The sequence below is a fragment of the Sardina pilchardus genome, chromosome 11 (genome assembly GCF_963854185.1).
Source record: "Sardina pilchardus chromosome 11, fSarPil1.1, whole genome shotgun sequence".
In the NCBI taxonomy this organism is placed as follows: Eukaryota; Metazoa; Chordata; class Actinopteri; order Clupeiformes; family Clupeidae; genus Sardina; species Sardina pilchardus.
In genome coordinates, this window is record NC_085004.1 from 8,300,931 (window position 1) to 8,323,504 (window position 22,574).

The following is a 22,574-nucleotide window of genomic DNA, read 5'->3' on the forward strand; positions in this document are numbered from 1 at the left end:
GGGACTGTGTGTGTTCGGCAGCAAATCAATCTCTCATTAGCATGTAAAATAACGTGTTAGATATTAAAAGTATTGCTTCAAATCATGTGTAATAATTTTGCAAAGACAGCAGTATTTGTACAGATATAGAATATCTGAAGATTTTGTAGCTTAATGTTGATTTTGTAGCTTAATGTGGGAGGAAATATCGTTGCTTTTGCCACTTGTTTGTTGGTTATGAAACGTATTGTGTGTGGCAGTTCAGTGTTTGGATGACGGCTAGTTACGTGTGGTCTGTAGCAGTATCCATGGTAGTCATAGCATCGGACTCACCTTATCGACTGATGTCTCTGATGCAAGCACTCACACTGCTGCTGTTGCTGCTGACAACGATGGAGGTGTTTTCTTCTTTGATATCAACACCACTCGAAGAGAAACAGGGCGAGTCCGATTCGACGATTTGAGTTCTCATTGCTTTCCTCCTCCTTCCTCTGAATATAAAAAAGGCTTTACATACAAAGAGCACGGATATAAATCTCTCACTAGCCAGGGCTATGATCTCTTCCACTTGGTTTCATATTTAACAACAGATCAATGAACTTTATTTTGCTATGGGCAGACGACGTAAAGAAATTAGCAATTGAATTAATCCTAATAGAGTGTCGTCCATAAAACACATGAAGAGATTTTATCGAGTGAAAATTATACGACTGGAGTGTAAATGCCAGAAGCCCGAGCTCTCTGTGGTAGAATGACTGCTTGGAACATCAGCTGCCATGGAAACAAAGGGCCCCTCAAAGACTTAGCCAGGTCTGCCACCTGCTGGTGGAATCAGAGCACAGCATGTTTAAACAAAGAGCCGGAGAAACCATATTGGATCATCACCTAGTGTGTGTGTGTGTGTGTGTGTGTGTGTGTGTGTGTGTGTGTGTGTGTGTGTGTGTGTGTGTGTGTGTGTGTGTTTTAATGTATGTATGTATGTGAGTGTACATATTCAATTTCAATGATTTTTTATTTCATTTTATTCATTTGTATAGCACCATAAACAATTCAGCCTTTCTCCGGGCAGAACAGAAGGAGACACTGGAACACATCTGGATTAAAACAAAACCAGTTGAAAAGGGGCATTTGTGAATGCTTGTGTGTGTGTGTGTGTGTGTGTGTGTGTGTGTGTGTGTGTGTGTGTGTGTGTGTGTGTGTGTGTGTGTGTGTGGTTGAAAAGGGGCATTTGTGAATGCTGGTGTGTAACAATGCTCCTCTGTCCCAGATCCACTACCTGATGGTGCTGTCGGCCAACTGGGCTTACGTGAAGGATGCCTGCAAGATGCAGAAGTACGAGGACATCAAGTCCAAGGAGGAGCAGGAGCTCCACGACATCCACTCCACGCGCTCCAAGGAGCGCCTCAACGCCTACACATAAGGCAGGAGCACGCCCGGGAGAGGAAGTCCAGCGATGTCACTTCCTGTCACAGGAGAGTGGTGACGCTGAGATGATCTCACTGGTGTGTCTCTCTACCACCCCATGACAACCCATTCTTTTCACACACAGACAGTATTATTAACATTATTATGATTACGATTACGATTATGGTTACTATGATTGTTATTATTATTATTATTATTATTTAGAAAATGAATAGGTAGTGTACAATCTTACACTTACCTTACAATGTACCTTTGCTTTATGTTTTTTTAATTACATTTTTACTCATTTTTAATAGGATTTTTTAAAAAGCTCTTTCTTTCATGTTATTTGTTCAATTTCTCATTTCTGTTATCCTTTTGTTAGGTTTTTTTTTCTTTCATTTCTGTCGTTTTTCTTTTATGGGTCGGTTCTGGGGTCTAATGGGTTCCAAGCACATTCCCCTCCTGTGTGTGAGCGTCTCTTCACAGATCTCGTTCTAAAGAACATCACACATGAAAGGGCCATCACTTCAGGAGACAAAAAAATAACAAAACTAAAAAAATAAGCACTCTTTTTTTAACCATTTGTGGGGAGGGAGGCCCAAAACCAGCTAATTCTGTATTATTCTCATATTATTTAAAGATATTGCAAATGTACCATAAAACTTTTTTTATTTACAGTCAATATTCAAGAGTCTAACCAAAATACTATAAGATAAAGGTTATTATTTTTGCTCGCGGTGCCAAGCCTGCATCCAGCAGAGCCAGGTCTGACTGTCAAACACATCAGGGGGTTCCTGCAGCCGTTGTTTGACCCTGCTGGCATCGTCACACACACACTTCTGATGGTTCTGGGGCACATCTGGCCCTGTTCTGATCCGGAACCGATACTGCACCAACACGGACCCGTGGTCGGGCGGAGACAGGTGTGTTGCGAACCCGGTCTCTGTGTGAAGCGCGGTGCCAGCCTGGTCTTACTGCTAGGTCTGCACACCTGTCTCGTCATACATGCACGCCAAACGTTTTAGAGCCCCTCCTCTTATTTTCGTACAGTAGAGAATGAGAACTAGAACAGGTAAGTAGGCAGTTTTGCAGTTTTCTGCTTTGTAAATACTCCTATGTAAATGTATACATGTACGTAAGCACTTCAACTTCAGGTAATAGCCTAATTCGTAACGAGAATCAAAACACATTCCACGCGTGGGCGAAAGAGGGAGACACACGGACGAGTCCAAGATGGAGGCCATGTCCTGATATTTTTGGAAGACGTTACAGATTGGCGGGAGATTTCATTCGGGGAAAAAAAAAAAAAAGGAAACAAATCACACACAACAACCAAAAAATCTTTAAAATGAAAAGGAATAATGAATTAAAAAGAAGATCAAAAACCTATAATAATGATATTTCCTGATGACGATTTAAAAAAAAATAATCACTTGTTGTCTTGCTTATAAATCATTATGCTATTGGACTACAGAGGTGTCTTATCATTCTTTTTACTGCCTGGCAATTCATGTTTTGTCAGTGTTATCAAAGAGCTAGTTTTGTGCACATATTGGATCATTGTGAGCTCTTTCTAGGTGTAAGTGCATTGGTATTCAACCACGTGTTGAATCTCTGTACTGTTAGGTAAACGACTGTGAATCTAGATGTTCTTTGTGGCATGGTCATGCATTAAATGGTAATCGTTTTACTGGAAACAAACATACGAAAAAATATAGAATTTTCATTTTACTTCTTAATTTCCTTCTTAATTTGGTCTCAGTTGTTTTAACATGTTGTGACCTCGCGTGAGGAGGCTCAACGCTCCTGTTTTTGAGTTCTAAACCATGTGCAGTATTTCAGCTCCTGTGCTCTCTGCATTTCACACGAGTCTTCTCTCAGCTTGTAGATGGTAGTGTTTGAGTTGTGTCTGTTTGGTTTGTGGTGCGCTTCTTTACCCATGTCCTGATCTTGCCTCCCCGTAATCTTGTTGCTCTCTTCAGTACTGACCTGGCGACGCTTCCCGCTCCCTCCTCATTGTAGCCTTTTGTACGTTCACCCAGAATGCATAGTAGAAGCCTGTAACCATGGATCTGTTCTGTACATACATGTGCCAACCGCTTCAACAGTGGCTTTTCTCAACTGTAGGAACAAACTGCTTGCGTAAATAAAAAGATGCACTGGTGTACTTGTTCATAAATATGCTCTGGCTCATTTATTGACTGCTTATGTGTGTGGGTCACTAACAAATGTGGCTTTTATAAACATGATTTAAAAATTATCAAAAAATTATAAAAATGATCTCTATGTCCCCAACTGACAAAGGCTGATGGAACAGATTTATATAATGAGGCTGTAGTTATGGTTATTATGGTTATGGTTACGTTTATAGGATTTAACAGAGGCTTTTATTCTGGACAGAATATGAAGAAGATAGTAGTGACATGACCATATTCTATTGTTCTCATTGTTGTAAGATTAAACACAAGCTATTGTATACGTGACTATAAAGTAAGACAACATCTACACCTGTATACGTTTAAGACAACGTTCATTGAGCTAAAGATAATGATAATTGCTATATACCTATTATATATGCATGCATACCTATATACAGTGCCTATAGAAAGTTATCATACCCTTTTGAAATAGTTACTTTTTTTGTCTTACAGCCTGAGATCAAAACCCATTTTAAAAAAAATCTTTTCCAGTTTTATTTACAAATGTAGCTGTACAACATCAAAATAATGAAAAAAAAGTAAACAGTTCTGAAAATTAATAAAAAATGAAAAACTAGAATAACAGGGTTGGAAAAGTCATCATACCCCTGACTTAATACTTTGTAAAGCTTCCTTTTGCTTTCATTACAGCCATCAATCTGTTTGGATATGTCTCTATTATAGCTTTGCACACCTAGATAGGGGAAGATTTGCCTAATTTTCCGTGCAGAAATGTAAAAATTTAGTCAAATTCTGTAGGAAATGGCGATGGACTGCTCTCTTCAAGTCAATCCACATATTTTCTATAGTATTTAAGTCAGGGCTCTGACTTTGCCACTCAAGGATATTCACTATCCTATCCTTAAGCCACTGCTTTGTTCTTTTGGCAGTATGTTTAGGATTTTTGTCGTGTTGGAAGGCGAATGACCTCCCCATCCTTAGCTGTTTAGGAGAGGGACGCAGGTTTTCCTCAAGAATTTTGGTGTACTTGGCAGCATCCATTTTCCCTTCTATCCTGACCAATTGCCCAGTCCCCGCTGAAGAGAAACATCCCCAAAACATAATGTTGCCCCCACCATGCTTCAAAGTAGGTATGGTGTGTTTTGGGTGTGTTTGGGTGTGTATACTGTGTTTGGTTAGCGGCTGGAGCTCAGTCCAAAAACTTCAATCTTAGTCTCCAAAAAGTTCGATCTTAGTCTCATCTGACCATATAAGCTTTTTCCACATGGTAGCAGAATATTCCAGATGTGTTTTTGCACTGAACTCCAAGCGCAATGTTTGGCGAAAACCAACACAGTACACCACCCAAAACACACCATACCTAGTGTGAAGCATGGTGGGGGCAACATTATGTTGTGGGGATGTTTCTTTTCAGCAGGAACTGGGCAATTGGTCAGGATAGAAGGGAAAATGGATGCTGCCAAGTACACCCACATTCTTAAGGAAAACCTGCGTCCCTCTCCTAGACAGCTGAGGATGGGGAGGTCATTCGCCTTCCAACACGACAATAATCCTAAACATACTGCCAAAAGAACAAAGCAGTGGCTTAAGGATAGGATGGTGAATATCCTTGAGTGGCAAAGTCAGAGCCCTGACTTAAATACTATAGAAAATATGTGGATTGACTTGAAGAGAGCAGTCCATCGCCATTTCCTACAGAATTTGACTAAATTTTAACATTTCTGCACGGAAAATTAGGCAAATCTTCCCCTATCTAGGTGTGCAAAGCTATAATAGAGACATATCCAAACAGATTGATGGCTGTAATGAAAGCAAAAGGAAGCTTTACAAAGTATTAAGTCAGGGGTATGATGACTTTTCCAACCCTGTTATTCTAGTTTTTCATTTTTTATTAATTTTCAGAACTGTTTACTTTTTTTTCATTATTTTGATGTTGTACAGCTACATTTGTAAATAAAACTGGAAAAGATTTTTTTTAAAATGGGTTTTGATCTCAGGCTGTAAGACAAAAAAAGTAACTATTTCAAAAGGGTATGATAACTTTCTATAGGCACTGTATATATACCTAATATAGCTTATTATGCCGTGTAGACTTTAGAGAGGTAACCTCCTCCTTAACAGATGTATAGCTCCGCGTCTGAGCGGTGCTTCCAGAGATGCTCAAGGATAAAGCTTTAATCAGAGTGCCATGTTAGATTCTGACCTGGCCTTACCAGGCCACACACACACACACACACACACACACACACACACACACACACACACACACACACACACACACACACACACACACACACACGCATTTCATAGCACTCCAGAGATTCTCCAGGATAAAGCTTTAATCGGGTGTGCCATGCTAGATTCTGACCTGGACTTTGGCATCCGTCTGTTACGCCAACACAGGTGGGCAATCCATAACACTAACACAAACACACACTGCACACACCGCACACACACACACACACACACACACACACACAACTCTGTGTTTCCTTCTGTCTAGGCATTGATTTCAGAATGATCCATTAACGTTATATTGGCTGAGATCTCGGCTGAAATGCACTATGATCTAAAAGGACAGCAAACACAAGATTTTCTTTTACCCTTGAGTTACCTTCAAATCTTACTGACATGTTTTATCCTTGGGGTCAATATGACTCCAGCTAAATAAACCCTAAAATGATTACAATTCATATTGCCCATTTTTTTTGTGACAGGTACTTAACAAGAGTGTAATAACCACCATCAAAAGCCCTACATAACAATCCCACCCCCCACACCCCTTTATGAGCCCTGGAACCCTGGCTGACAATATTGCCAATCCAGTGTCAGCAGCCCAAAGGCATGCTGTTACTTCACCTTTTGACTTATTCAGTCCTGCCAAAATGACTTAATATGTACTTGTATATGTAATATTGATAATAACAATATGTTCTCATACTATAACAATAATAATATCCATAATGTGTCAAATATTCAGATATCTTATGGTTCATACAGCTAAATCGGCTTGGGTCAAACTGACCCCAAGGAACGCCAATGTACAAACATATTATTTCATGCTCACTCGGTTGTACCCTTCAAATGAGGAAAAGTCATTAAAAAAAGTGAACCATATATTTTATGATAAACATTGCTTGGATAACGGGAGGGATAAACAAGACACATTTACAATGAACATATATGAGATATTTATAATATAACCCCCCACCCAATAAAACCACACCTCCTAACACACCCCCCCCCCCCCCACACACACACACACACACACACACACGCATACACACACCCACCCAAACACACACACACACACACATGCACATGCCTATACACACACACACACACACACACACACACACACACACACACACACACACACACACACACACACACACAAACACACACACACAGGTCCTTCCCAGGTTTACGGGGTCACTCCATACCTCCTGTCCCACCCCCCTGTCTGCCTGCCCTGCTTATCCCATGTGATCTAATATATCATTCCATGCCACTATGACAAGGGCGCTAATAGGATTAGCACCCAGACACAGGCGCTAACCTTTGCCAGGCCGTCTACAAGGGCCTTGGCGAGGAGAGGAGCCCAAGATGGAGCCAGAGCTCTGCTCAGCCAACAGGTGCAGCACATTCCGTACAGACGCATTCACTGCCAGAACTAGAGTTTTAAGGGGAATATTGTGATTGTTGTTGCCATTGCCCGGCAAACCTCATGACTGCTTTAGCAATCCTGATCTCTGTTGTCACGGTAACATTAAGGTTCTAAATGGCTTTGCATTTTAACAAGCACACAAGCGTCTGGGGTAGACATGCTCATCATGGCTGAAAATGGGTTCCATTTAGGCGATAACTATTTATCTCCGAAAAAAATAAACAACAGCATGTTTGTCTTTATATAACTGTCTTTTTGTTTGCATGTGTGTGTGTGTGTGTGTGTGTGTGTGTGTATTTGAGACAGAGAGAGAAAATGTAACTATTTTAAAGTCTTTTAAAAGCATGTTTGTCAACCTCTCACTGTGCTCTCACTATTTTCTACACACACACACACACACACACACACACACACACACACACACACACACACACACACATACACACACACACACACACACACACACACACACACACACACACACACACACACACACACACACATGCACGCACCCCCCTCTTCACTCTCATTTCAGACATAGCTGTAAATCCTGGCCCAGGCTACAGCTTGCACCTTTGTGTCATTATGAGGGTCTGCACGCAAAGGAAACCTCTAGACTCTACACTACACTACACTACCACCATACTGGAGAGAGAAAGAGGGAGAGAGGGCAAAAGACAGGGAAAGAGAAAGAAGGAGGGAGAAGAGAGGGAGAAAGAGAGGGAAAGAGAGATAAAGAGATGGAAGGAAAGAGAGAAAGAGAAAAAGAGAGGGGATCAAGATCAGGGAGACCTCTGGATTCTACACTACACTACCACCACAATAGAGACAGAGAGAGAGGGAGAAAGAGAGGGAAAGAGAGGTGATCAAGGAGAATAAAATTAAATGACACATTCATGACACATTATCGCCTGCATAATGTCTGTAAATAAATTTTACTTTGCTAAATAAAGATGACTTATGGTAGTGTGACTACATTTTCTGTATGTGTGTGTGTGTGTGTTTGTGTATGTGTGTGTGTGTGTGGAGAGAGAGAGAGCGCGCAATAAACTGTGTTTGAGACAGAAGAGAAAAAGACAGAGACTGAAACGTGGGATTGAGACACGCGTAAAGAAATAGAGAAATGGAGAGAAGCGGGCGAAGGAGTGACTGTTGGAGCAGCAGCTCGTGATGGCGGTCCGGAGGAAAGATGACGGGACGGGATCGACCCTGTGGGAGGAGCAATCATGACTGAGACGAGCAACACTGGACTGTGTGGGTGCAATGGCGGCCTAGCTAGGAGAGTGACGCTGGACTATGTAGGCGCAATGGCGGCCTAGCTAGGAGAGTGACGCTGGACTGTGTGGGTGCAACGGCAGCCTAGCTAGGAGAGTGACGCTTGACTGTGTGGGTGCAATGGCGGCCTAGCTAGGAGAGTGACGGTGGACTGTGTGGGAGCAGCAGGGAGTGATGACGGCCGAGAGGAGAGATGCCGGACCGTGTGGGCAGCCTGACACGTGAGGAGGAGCCTCTTGCTCTGTGTGCCTGAGGTGTGCTAGCTGATTAGCGTGAGGAGGAGCCTCTCGCGTTGTGCCTGAGGTGTGCTAGCTGATTAGCGTGCGGCCCTAATACTAATTATTCCCCCCCTCCTCCCACTGAGCGACCTACTCTCAGGAGAAATCCCTCTGCTAAGCCTCTTCACCCTTTACACACACACACAGACACACACACACACATACACACACACACACAGACACACACACACACCTTTGGCCTCACCCCGCCCACGTCAGAGGGAGATTGCAGCAGACAGGACAGTGCGAATGAGCGTAGCTGGAATAAGAAAAAAAAAGAACAAGCAAACGGACTATTCTATTCACCACTTTTATGAGTGGCTTTGGAGGAGGCCTTTGGAGGTTATTTTCTTGCTTCTCTTTGGTGTGTTGGTGGCCCCGGCGACGTTGCGCTCTCCTCCCATGAGTGCGGATGTGTCTCCTCCACGCTGTCCTGCTCGGGTGACTCTGCGCGGCGAGGCTCGGCCAGGCCTGGACGTGTGAACCATGCGCAGGCCGCCCGCCTCCTTTCATCGCTTCCTCCTCTTCCTCGCCACCCTCCTCGTCCTCCTGGGACCCAGCCTTGGATTCTGCCCGTCCCAGTGCACCTGTGTGTTCCACGGACGCAGCGACGGCACGGGCTTCAGGTAGGAGCGCTCGTTCACACACCGACCAGCCGTTAAGCTGCTTTACCCTTCAGACCAGGGACAATGGCAACCACGATCAGCCTTATAATCAAAATAAAGCAGTAAGGACTATGAAATAAAAGTAATACTAGCAATATTAATATTCTACAGTCAGATTTGGGAGTATAGAAAATGAACTATTCCTTTTTTGGAGAAATGATGCTGCTTTAATGGAGGGACATGCTTAGAAGACCCTCTAAGTGAATTAGAAAATAATTATATTTTTGTGATTGTGGTGGTTAAGTATGTCATATCAACCTAAAATAAATTAGTTTCTGACAGACATAAATGCCTGAGCCCTTGTCTGAATTACTCAGTGTATGAATGGGTACATTTGTCACTCAAGAATGGCAGGTAGATCTAATAATGTAATTACAAATATTGACCACACATAATGGTATCATGGTAGAATTGACACGTGGCGTGGACCAGGTCGATTAATCCCTGACCCATCATCAGCTGGTCAGGTCCCGCACCACAGTAGGGGCTAAACAGGCCCAGTGGAGTCACCCACTACACATCTGCAGCTTGCAGTCACACCAATAACACAGCAGAGCAGGACAGAACTACAGCTATAGTCTACATTCACTCTCACTCCCCTCATTTCACTTCATTGGTTGATTTGTTCATTGCATTTATCGACATAATCTCTTTATTTTAACGTCTGGATCCCCAAAGCCCTCTCTGACAGTGTTCATTTGTCAGTGGCATAATGTGAATAAAGACTTCAGACTGAACTGAATGGGATTATCAATTAGCTAATGTACTCAACCAAGTTCATCAATTTGTTCATCTATTTAATATGCAGGACTTGATTCCCTAAAGGGCTTTGACTCAGTGATGATCATTGATTAAGGATCGTTAAATCATCAATGGGGCAGTGGTAGCATATGTGGTAGCGCAGTGGTTAAGGAGCTGCGCTGGAGCCTGAAAAGTTGTGGGTTCAATTCCTGGTTTCCACCGTTGTGCCTCTTGAGCAAGACCCTTAAGTTGCTCCGGGGGCAGTGTAGTCCCTTGTAAGAGAATTGACATACTGTATGCAAGTCACTTTGGCTGAATGAATGAATAAATGTAAATAAGTGGAACTGAATTATATTACTAAGGCAAAATAATCAAGATGCAAACTTTTATTCCAGCCTCTGGCCGTTTAGACGAACTAATAAGCGATAAGCAATAAATAAACAAATGAATGATTAATTGATGCAGGTAAGCACATAAGAGTAAACCTCAGCAGAATTGGGCCATTTTAAGGTATGTCTTTACCACACCAAGGCCCCTCTCCATGAGCTGGCCACACTCTTCACTCAGTAATGTGCAGATGTGCAAGTCATGCTTACTGTGTTTTCAACACTCCTAGTTCTAATACATAAACAGTCCTAAGACCATTTTATCACGACAGATAATCACCAAAATACACACATATGGCATACAAATATGAAGGTGTAACATACTGTACGTCCTACAAAGAATCAGATAGATATTCAAGCTCAAGAGCAGCCAACACCAAGACTGCTCTGACAGGACAAGGATGGTTTGGAAGAGGTGAACCTTCATGCAATTATTTAGTTTAGATTTTGTTTTTAGAGAAAAAATCCTACACACTATGGGCATGCAATATCAACAAATGCTTCTGAATTGGGAGCCACTTGATTTGTTATCTTCTTTGTATCCAGTAGTCCTGCTTATCAATAGGTCGGGTGCCTCTCAACATCTCTCCACGATCCTCGATGTGCGTTCCCACTGATCTATAACTAACACTGGATAGACTATCGCATTGTTGCCTCCCCATCATTCTTTATCTAGATCAGTGAAAGCAAGGATCGAGGAAGGAAGGGAGGGTGCATAAAACCCCATATGGCATCCAATGATTCTAGAGACTCAAAGTGTGTGTTCTGTGTGTGTGTATCCCAGGTCAGTACTCTGTAACGACCAGGACATGTCGGACATCCCAGTCAACGTTCCCGTGGATACGGTAAAGCTGCGCGTGGAGAAGACAGCGGTGCGGCGTATCCCGGGCGAGGCCTTCTACTACCTGCCGGAGCTGCGCTACCTGTGGATCACCTACAACAACATCATCTCCGTGGACACGGCCAGCTTCTACAACCTGAAGGTGCTGCATGAGCTCCGACTGGACGGGAACGCCATCTCGACCTTCCCCTGGGAGTCTCTGCCCGAGATGCCCAGCCTGCGCACCCTCGACCTCCACAACAACCGGCTGACCAGCATACCTGCCGAGGCCACCCCTTACCTGGTCAACATCACCTACCTGGACATCTCCAGCAACAAGCTGGCCACGCTGCCCTCCGACCTGCTTGACCTCTGGCCGCCCTTCTCAGGGGTCATGCCCAGCAGTAACGACACCAGGGTGGTTCTGGGTAAGTACTCATGATCTCCGCACCATCATCATCATCAGAGACGTGGTCTCTCTTTTGGCCTGTAGCAAGAGTGATAGACCTGGTCTCTCTTTTGGCTCATAGCAACAGTGATAGACATGGTCTCTCTTTTGGTGTAAATCAATATTTTAAATTGGGTCAAATAAAAAAATTCATTAATTTCATGCAAACTCTTTTCTGAAGTTGGTGTAAATTCAAAATGTAAATTGGCTTGAATGGAAAATGATAGACGTGGTCTCTCTTTTGGCCCATAGCAACAGCGAGGACGTGGTCTCTCTTTTGGCCCATAGCAACAGTGATAGGCGTGGTCTCTCCTTTGGCCCACAGAAAGAGTGATTGTCTGGTGAGTTCTTTGTTGCGGAATTAAGAAAAAACAAAGATGAAAAGAACTTTAGGCGTTATTGATCTGTGGTCCTCACATCATCAGAGATGCAATGTCTCTTAGCAACTGTCTGTCTGGTGAGGGAACGGGTACCATGTACAGAATCTGTGGTGCTAAATGGCTGTTGAAGTCTAATCTTGTAATCTTGTATGACTGAATCACACTGATCACACTGGCCAGTGACAGATGCTGGATTTGTGGAGTGGAACTGTGAGCGAGCTGACCGAATGTTCAGGCGCTATCGTTACAGGGTCTGAGCGGACCGAATGTTCAGGCGCTATCGTTACAGGGTCTGAGCGGACCGAAAGTTCAGGCGCTATCGTTACAGGGTCTGAGCGGACCGAATGTTCAGGTGCTGTTGTTACAGGGTCTGAGCGGACCGAATGTTCAGGTGCTGTTGTTACAGGGTCTGAGCTGACCGAATGTTCAGGTGCTGTTATTACAGGGTCTGCTCCACCACAACCTCTTCAACCTAGTTAGTTTGTTATGTCCAGATGTGGGGTTGAGTTTGGTCCTTATGTCCATCTTCGTCCATACAGTTCATCACAGAGGGTATGTCTCTACTGTGCTTGCTTTGTCTGTAGCTTTACACTATGTGATATACAGTGTGATGCAGACATACAGGGTTTACCAATACGTAGACAACTGCTGAATGGATCTACATGATCAATATCAAACAGATTTACTTCTCCTCTGAATAGTCTTCAAAGACTCTTGGACTGAAAATCAGCACCCTCACCCTCTGTCTCCTGTGACGAATCTAGCGTTAACTACAAATCTCGCATTAACTTTTTGTGGGGCAAAATGTGTCAGCCCAGGTCAGCTTCACCAAATTAGGACCTTGACATTTAACGTGCGTCAGGCCCATAGGTCCCTCAGCCAAACCGCCCTGTGTGGCATCATGCTCTCTCCCAGGCCAGCTCTGCAGTGTAGCATCATGCCCTCTCTGATAGCCATGCCAGGCAGCTCCCAGATCAGCTCTGGTAGTGTGATCCTGTTACAACAACCTCCTTACACACAAGCTTTTGCAATAATATCCGTACATGTGTGATCAGATGTTACTGCCTGATGAAACCGCAGTCATACTAGGTGTGTGACGCTCCGCATTCAACATGCAAGTGTGTTGTGTGCAAATACAAACACACACACATACACACACACACACACACAGTTGGAGCAGTGAGCTCACTAGGAGCACACACACACACACACACACACACACACTCACAGAGCACAGGATGTCAGGAGAGATTGGTTGGTATGGCCAACAGTGGCATATGGGTGACTGCTGCTGGGTATAGCCAAGGGTGGCATGAGGGGTACTCCTGGGTATAGCCAAGGGTGGCATGAGGGGTACTGCTGGGTATAGCCAAGGGTGGCATGGGGGGTACTGGAGGGTATAGCCAAGGGTGGCATGAGGGGTACTGCTGGGTATAGCCAAGGGTGGCATGAGGGGTACTGCTCGGTATAGCCAAGGGTGGCATGGGGGGTACTGGAGGGGTACTGCTGAGTATAACCAAGGGTGGCATGAGAGGGGTACTGCTGGGTATTACCCAAGGGTGGCATGAGGGTTAGAGAGTGCAGGGTGTCAGGAGATGTTTGTATATAAAGGAATCTAGATGCTGCATTTGGCGTTGTGGCATGCGTTTACGTGGCAGCCATATTGGGCGGTCAAATTTTGGTCATTATGCATTGAGAATGTACGGTAGTGTTGATGGTATATGGTAATATATTGAGGGAGGAGGGTGCAGCCAGGTTGACAGAGCGTGTAGTGTACAGTATATGTGTAGGGTACAAAGAGCCTGGCCCCGTGTCTAGTGTGTGTTTGAGGGAGGAAAGTACAAAGTAGTTCAAAATAACTGTAGTGAAGGAGGAGAGCAGTGACCCCACCAGGCCTTGACTCCGGGAGAGAGCAGTGACCTGCAGCTTGACCAGGCTTGTTGCTATGGCAGTTGTAGTGCATATCGTACTTTACCAACTATTAGCCTCGGTTCATACATTGATTTTGCAACATTTCTTCAGGTGTGAGCATTTGAGGGGTGAGCATTAGAGGAGTAAGCATTTGAGGCTGGCAGGTGCAGGATGGCTGGTCAAGGATGTAGTTTGCATTGACACAGAGACCCACATGCCATGTTGATTCTGACGTGCAGTGGCCATGTTGAGGAGAGATGCCAGTCAGGGCGTCCACGAGGGTGTGTGGGGGGGGGGGGGGGGGCACTCCTGCAGAAGGGGACGGCCTCTCTCCCTCTGGGGGCGTGGCACAGAGGCCAGTTTGAGGTCAGCGTCTCTAATCCCAGCGGAAAAAAGCCGGCTGCGCTCGCCAGCGCGCCGGCCGAGGGAGGGAGAGGAGGGATTAGGATCGGGCAGGAGGAGGGCACACGGCGTTCCCAGTGGAGGACAGGCCCGGCCGGAAACACACCCCACACCTGGACCCCACACCTGTCTCACACCCCTCTCGTCTCGTCCCCGTACCTTTCACACACTCCCAACCCTCTCCACGTTTTCTTGCTCTCTTTGCACGACTAAGTGACTCATTGTGTTCATTTTGTAGAAAGTGCCAGAACAGATGAAATCGTGCCATCTGCTGCAGTACACGAGCAAAGCTTCAGCAGCTTCAGCAAATACTGTGTCACCGGCGCCTGATTGCTTTTGCATAGCTCTTGTAAAGATGCGTGAAAGGACAATGAGGGGTTTGTTAAAGTCTCAGGCCTCAGGAGGACATAGATGACCTTCACTCATATTCCTCCATGTGCTAAGTACTGTGAAGGGTCTGATCGACCTCTTCCCAGAATTCATGAACATGCACAGAATGTGAGAGGAAGCTCTCTATGCTCATACCTGAGCCAGAGCTTTATTTAGCCTGGACAGGCTTCCCTCAGTTAAGAACGGCCTAAGCTGGTAATGGGGCTTCCGTAAACAGTGTGTGTGTGTGTGTGTGTGTGTAAGTGCAGAATGTGTGTTTGTGTTCTATATGCGCGTGTGAACCTAATACAGTAGCCTGTGTCTGCTTGTGTCTGCCTGTGTGTGCCTGCCTTCTCTTGCTTTGCGTGTGTGTGTGTGTGTGTGTGTGTGTGTGCAGAATGTCTGTTTGTGTCCTATATGCGTGTGTGATCCTAAGACAGTAGCCTGTGTGTGCCTGTGTCTGCGTGCCTTCTCTTGCTTTGCGTGTGTGTGTATCGGAAGCCAAAGAGGATGAAGTGGGAGCACTTTCAGTGGTTTGGACACACACCCTGTGTTTGATCTCATCTCCCTCCTGTGCAGGACTAATGTCATTTGTGGCTGTTTAACGGACACCTGTCCAGTCATGCGACAAGATCACTGGAAGATGCTAGAAAAGATGCTGCCCATAGCCGATCAATAGGAATCCCAGAGCTGCCAACTCTCACACATTTGAAGTGCACTGGGCTCTGTTCACAGAGGGTGACTGGATTAGAGTGACCAGACGTCCACGGTTTCAGGGGACAGTTCCCGTGTTTGGTTGCCTGTCCCTGGAAAAATACAGAAAAACTACCTATGTCCCCATTTTTTGAAGATAAAACAAAAAATCATTTTTGAGATCATGTCCCCGGTTTTGGTCTCAGACATCTGGTCACCTTAGATTGGATGCATAATTAAATAGTATATACAGTACGATCACAGTGAGTATATAATCATAGTGAGTATCTCCAAAACAACATATGGCCTGAAGAACAGTGCTCCCAGCATATAAGAGTGTTGAAGTGATGCACACATGCTAATAATAGTCCCGTGTGATAATGCTTTGTGTACCTGCTTAGCCGTTAGTCACCGCCGTGTTGTTGTCAACACCTAGCATGCACAGGAGCTCTGTGATTGGCTGCTCTCTGGACACAACAATGGTGTCTTCATGTGGTCAGAATGGAACCAAGCAAACAGGGTTCAGTTATGGAACAGAGAGTGTCCTGGCTGTTTAGCTTGCTGTTAAGCCTGCAGTTTGGAGAAGGCTCATCGTCTTCCTCTGAGTTTCCATCACAGTGTGTGTGTGTGTGTGTGTGAGTGTGTATGTGTATGTGTGTGTGCAGGGGGGGTGGGGGTTAGACTGTTCACACCCAGGCCCAAACATTTCTCCCTGTCAGACCCCTGACACACACACACACACACACACACACACACACACCTCTTTGAGTGTTGCATTTACACCTAGTACTCAACAGCTGTCTCTTCCTGTCTACTGCTGTTGTGACAGCCAATGTACAGTACTGTATGTGTGGGCATGTACTCTCTCTGTGTGTGTGTGTGTGTGTGTGTGTGTGTGTGATAATCTATGGACACATATGTGACCCCATATAAGCAGTGTTTATGGGTTGCACCTGATATTCCATGACATGGGACGGAGAGTTATGTTTCCGATGGGTGAAAGGAACGTCTCTAAAGAGACATTTAACTACAAACAGGTTGTCAATGAAGAACAGTTAGAAGAACGGTTAGACTTGCATAAAAAAACTTGACTCGTGTATTGCAAAGAAGAAAAAATGAATTAATGTAAAAAGAATCTGCTTAGACGATGCCAACAAACAAAGCCAAAAAATGTCAAATAACATCTTAGAAACATGCCGAAATAATCTAAAATAGAACCATACCGATACAAACTTAAATAGAACCATCCTGATATACTGTAAATCCTACTGCTGTGTCTTAGAACCATGCTGATATGAACTAAAATGCTCTTGCTTCTCGTAGGTCTCCAAGACAACCCCTGGTACTGCGACTGCAAGATCTCCAAAGTGATCGAGCTCTCCAAGATGGCCGAGACCCCCATCGTCCTGATGGACTCCTTCCTTGCGTGCAGCGGGCCGGACAACCTGGCGGGGGTTCTGTTCCAGCGGGCCGAGCTGGACCAGTGCGTGAAGCCGTCGGTGCTGACCTCGGCCACCAAGATCACCTCTCAGCTGGGCAGCAACGTGCTGCTGCGCTGCGACGCCACCGGGAAGCCCACGCCGGACCTCTCCTGGACCAGAGCCGACGGCTCGCCCTTCAACCACACAGGTAAGACACACACCTGTGCAAACGACACACACACCTGTGCAGGTAGCCAACCACACGGGTAAGACACACACCTGTGCAAACAACACACACACCTGTGCAGGTAACCCACCCATGGACAGGTAACCCACCATGCGCAGGTGGCATGTTCTGTTCCATTAGCACACAATGGCACAGGTAAAAGTACAGGCAACTCACACCTGTGCAGGTAACCCACCCATGCACAGGTGACATGTTCTGCTGTGACCTCAGAACATGTTCTGACGTCTGCTGTTCCATCAGCACACAATGGCACAGGTAAAACCACAGGTAACCCACACCTGCTCAGGTAAGACACACTAGCACAGTCTATATGTGTCAGCAGACTTACCTACCACCTAGATAGCTAAAGCCCCTCTGTACTGCATCCCTCCTGACCTACATGACAACAGATAAAGCTCCTGTACCTACAGTACTTAATCAAGAGCGCTGACTAACCCCTAACATTAATCCCCTAATGTTAATCAAGAGCGCTGACTAACCCCTAACTTTAATCCACTCATGTCCCTCGAAGGACCCACCGGACACTGACCACTGTCCACTGTGGTACTGTAGGTTGCCGGTTGCAATATAGATTCATGGTATGTAGGTCAATCTTACTGTGGCTTAATGTACAATATGAAGGTGAGTAGTCAGTACACTGACCACTGCTCTAGCAAATTGCTGATGCATGGTTTGCAGGGTTTCGGATTATTCTAGAGCTTTCACCTTCAAACTCTGTTAGTCTCTCTCTCTCTCTCTGTGTGTGTGTGTGTGTGTGTGTGTGTGTGTGTGTGTGTGTGTGTGGCTGTGCAAGTCTGAACCATAAGTTATCCTCAGATAACAAGCTCATCATAGTAGTTTAAAAATCAATATTTTTCAGCAGATCTACAAATATGTAGAACATACATGAAGACGTATTTGAGAATGTTGCACAATGTATCAATATTAGGGTCCCTGTTTTTCGTAAGGAGTTCATAATGTCCACACTGTTCTCATGGCACACAAAGTCCTGCTGTCTGTATGATAGAGTAGTCAAGTATGTGCGCCTGCATGACTTAAGCCTGCATGGCTGCTGGCATAGTTTGGAACATATGCAGACCGTGCCAAGTATCAATGATGACGCAAGATCTTGCACTCTTCTGCTTAAAGCACTGCTGAGAGAACTGGCCTAAATGATGGAGAGAGGGAGAGAGAGAGGGAGAGAGAGAGAGAGAAACTCTCTTCATGTTGAGCCAAGGGAGGTTCTGTGAGGGATATGTGAAGAGAACAGCACAAGCAGCCCCACTGATTCAGCAGAAGCACTGGGATCATTTGGAAATGGTGCTGATGTTTGTCGGAGCGTTGCCCTTGCACGGCTGTGGATGATGGGGATGGCAAGAGAAAGACCTGCTGTGACCATCATGTCCTCATAAGACCTCCAATAGGACGTCCTAGGACACAGTATTGCATTTCACAGATCATTCTGAAATGGATCAGGTCCGAATATGCTGCAGATGTGGGCAAGATCGCTAATCCAGGACCAGACTTGTTCACCTCCAGGCATTATACAAGCCTTTTTGTCTAGTAGTACACATGAAACATTAGATTGTTAAAACATGAGGAAGTCTCTGCTAGAATTTAGGTGAATGTCATCTCTGGTTGTTTTTGTCAGCGGTTGATTGTGTCATTGGTTATGTGTCCTACTGGCTGGACTTGTCATTGGCTATTTAGTTCACCGACTCCCTTATGACTGGTCTCACTGTGTTTATGTGACCGATGTCTTGTTTCTGATCCCCCACCAGTGGTGCAGGAGTCGCCTGGAGAGGGAGTCCGCTGGTCCATCATCGGCCTGAATGGGATCCTCTACAAAGACGCAGGAGACTACCGCTGCAAGGCTAAGAATGTGGCGGGGAACGCCGAGGCCTACATCACCATATCGGTGGCGGGTGAAGGCGGCACCACCCCCGTCCCCCCACAGATCACCCCCAGGAGCCCCGGGTGGGACACCAGCCGGGGGTCAACCACGGCGCTAACGGGCCCCACACCCCTCTCCTCTCCATCCTCCTCTGGAACCACAAGCAGCAGCAGCACCACCACCATCACCATCACCACCACCACCACCACCACCACCCTGGCGCCCACCACCACAACCCCCAAGAAGGGACTGGGCCCAGGGGGAGGGATCCAGAGGTCTCCCCCCGCAGCATCTCGGAAGGGTGGGAAGGGTGCCGCAGCGGAAGACGACAAAAACAGGAAGAAGCCCGATGCCAAGCCCGGCCTGGTGGACATCCAGGTAACTATCTCAATGCACTTTATTTGCTTGATGGATCAGACTGCCCTCTGTGTTCTACAGTATGTATTTTTTATGTACTACAATAAAGAAAACAAGCACTTTTTAATGATTGCTGTACTGGTTAGATGTTCAACTGCATTTCATTGTACTGGTTGGTTGTACTAACTTTTGTAACAACAATAAAGTTGAATGTAATTTAATATAATATAAAAGTAATGTAATGAAATGTAATCTAACCTAATGTAATGCAATGTAATCTAATGTAATCTGAGGTGGTGGAGGAGACGATGGACAGTGCGGTGGTGGTGTGGACGTCGGAGGGGATGCCCGGCGATGCGCCCGTGTCCATCCTGTGCACGCCGACGGACGGCGGGGAGGGCGGCGAGGAGGAGACGCGCATCAGCACGCAGGCGGGCCGCGCCAAGGAGCTCCTGGAGAACCTGACGCCGGGCCAGAGCTACAAGGTGTGCTTGGCCACCAAGGCCACGGCGCCGGGCAAGGAGCAGTGCGTGGACTTCACCACGCTGGGCGACGGAGAGAGCCCCATGCTGGTCATCGTCAGCGGCATCGCCTGCGTGCTGGCCGTGCCCCTCATCCTGCTGCTCACCTACAAGATCGTCTCGCTCTACTGCCGAGGCTCCGGCGGGGGAGGGGGCGACGGCGGCGGGGGCAGCCAGGAGGACCTGTCCAAGGAGTCCTACGTCAAGTTCGAGACGCTGACCATGAAGCAGCGGGCGCTGAACGGCCAGGTGCCGTCGCACGACCTGTGGTCGCGGCGCTACACGGAGTCCGAGCGCATGCTGCTGTGCTCGCGGTCCAGCATCGACTCGCAGATGACCTACAAGAGCGACAGCTCGCGCTCCGAGTACCTCTGCTAGCCACGGCTCTCAGGTGGAGGTGTGCAGCTTACAGGTCACAGGTCACAGGTCACAGGTCACAGGTCACAGCCACCGCTGTGTTTTGTCCTGTTGGCTTCTGTGTCAGGCGGGCTTTAACGGGCCCAACACTGACCAGCAGCTGCTGACTGGGCCGGGCTCTGGGTCTGACGGCGTTCATGGATTACGTCCAGTAAAACCCGGAACCTTTGGAACCAAGGTCTGCAGTGGGAACCACGGCTGTGCAGACAGACTGAACAGCCTTCCAGGTTCCTCTGGAATGTAAAGAGATTAAAGTCCTGGAGACAAACTCTTGTAGAACCCTCTGGAACAGGGTTATTCACCTCTTCACTAAGGATTTCATAATGGTTTTAGTGACACTGTTAGCTGTCAGTTCAACACAACACAAAGGAACTGAATATTTCCCACACTGAGGTTTTCAGTAGTAATAGATGTATGCTACTGAGAGCCAAAACACACAAATACACACTACGTACAAATGTGTTCCTTCAGTGGAACAAGCCAGGTAACCTTGAGGTCAGAGGTCAAACATACTCTGTGCCTCATAGAGCCTTAATTCTAATCACCATGGAGTCAGGACACAACAATTAGACTTGTGGATTTGAGAACCTAAACATGTTCTAGAGATTCTGTTGTTCTGAGGAGTGGCATGACTTTTCTCTCTTTCTGTCTGTTTCTCTCTCTCACTCTCTCCTTTTCCTTTGGTATCTATGGAGGTTATGTGAGTATTGGCTTGCATCTCACCAGAACAGTATATTTGAATGTCAAGCCCTTGTTCTTGCTTCAGAAGGAAATCAGGTGAAAAATCCCATTTTAGGCTTAGATTCCCAATTAGCTACTGTGTGCTGTGGATGGGGGATTACCAAACAGCTTTACTGCATAGCATAGACCGTCACCAATGGAGACGTCTGTTACTGCATAGCATAGACCGTTACCAATGGGGACGTCTGTTACTGCATAGCATAGACCGTCGCCAAGAGAGACGTCTGTTACTGCGTAGACCATCACCAAGGGAGACGTCTGTTACTGCATAGCATAGACCGTCGCCAAGAGAGACGTCTGTTACTGCGTAGACCATCACCAAGGGAGATCTAGTAGATGTATAAATATCTGAGGGAATGGTTGCCTTATTTGATATGTTCTACTTTTCTATGAGTTTGAGACAAATGTGGTGACAAGATCCTACATTGTTCAATACTGTCTTTCTTTGCTAAATTCTACAGGACCCCTTTTTTAATGAAAACATTTTGGAGGTTTTTTTTAAATATAAATGTAAACCGTTCATGATAGACAAATAGATGTTTTCATATGTGTCACAATGTCATGAGTAAAATGTGTTACCTCTCAATAAAGTATTTCATAATTCACTGTGTGTGTTTGGATTGATATCTTCCGGGGGCTTATTTACAAGCACGCCCTGCTCAAAAACTCTCACACACATTCACATTCAAGTTCACATGTACTATAACATGGCTACCTTGCACACACACTGAACACGTCCATGGTCTGTTCCAGTTCCTCACAATTGCTCAGATCCACTTGCTTGTTATCTTCAACTTCTCAGCAGAAGTCATGTCTTGCAAATGATTTAACACATTTCCATTGGTTTAACACATGTTTTTTCTGTTTTCAGGTTTTCTGTTTAGTGCTTCAGTGTTAATGGTTTTGAAGACAGGATTTCTGAGTTGGCACAAGCATTACAGCAGTGGAGGGGAACTGTAATACTATGCTTATGATAAGGCAAGGATTAGAGTCAGATTTCTATGCCTGATCCCCAGGCTATATAGTTCACTCTATACTACTTAGTACACTTGCTGTCAGTTATTGTATAACTTTAAACAGACTTCCACATGTGTGAATGCTACCATTCTTGTAACCCACAACCCTCCTCCAATCAGAACCTTAAACTTCTACTAAAGGCCCATTCTACAGCTCTGAGTGACAGCTGTCCATGTAACGGCACAGGTCCATTTATTGAAGCTTACTGTGGGCTGGCTCCATGCCCGTGTTTGCTGTTCTCCTGAGAGGAGACATATAACGGGCCTTTCAGCAGGTCTCTCAACACACACACACACACACACACACACACACACACACACACACACACACACACACACACACACACACACACACACACACACACACACACACACACACACACACACACACACACACACAC

The 22,574-nt window shown here is 45.8% G+C and overlaps 2 protein-coding genes across 2 annotated transcripts in view; both read left to right on the plus strand.

The window, feature by feature from the left end:
- gpm6aa (glycoprotein M6Aa) overlaps positions 1 to 1,615 on the plus strand; it is a 23,461-nt gene extending 21,846 nt beyond the window's left edge. Inside the window, exon 7 of the mRNA XM_062549637.1 lies at positions 1,247 to 1,615. Coding sequence (XP_062405621.1) covers positions 1,247 to 1,399 — 153 coding nt within the window. The 3' untranslated portion in view covers positions 1,400 to 1,615. The remainder of the gene's footprint in view (positions 1 to 1,246) is intronic.
- A 7,636-nt stretch (positions 1,616 to 9,251) lies between these two features.
- On the plus strand, positions 9,252 to 20,377 carry lrit3a (info leucine-rich repeat, immunoglobulin-like and transmembrane domains 3a). The gene is made up of 5 exons (XM_062549923.1): positions 9,252 to 9,391; positions 11,342 to 11,805; positions 16,904 to 17,209; positions 19,009 to 19,499; positions 19,772 to 20,377. Exons 1-5 carry the CDS (start codon positions 9,252 to 9,254, stop codon positions 20,375 to 20,377), a joined length of 2,007 nt encoding a protein of 668 aa, XP_062405907.1.
- Positions 20,378 to 22,574: the final 2,197 nt, after the last annotated feature.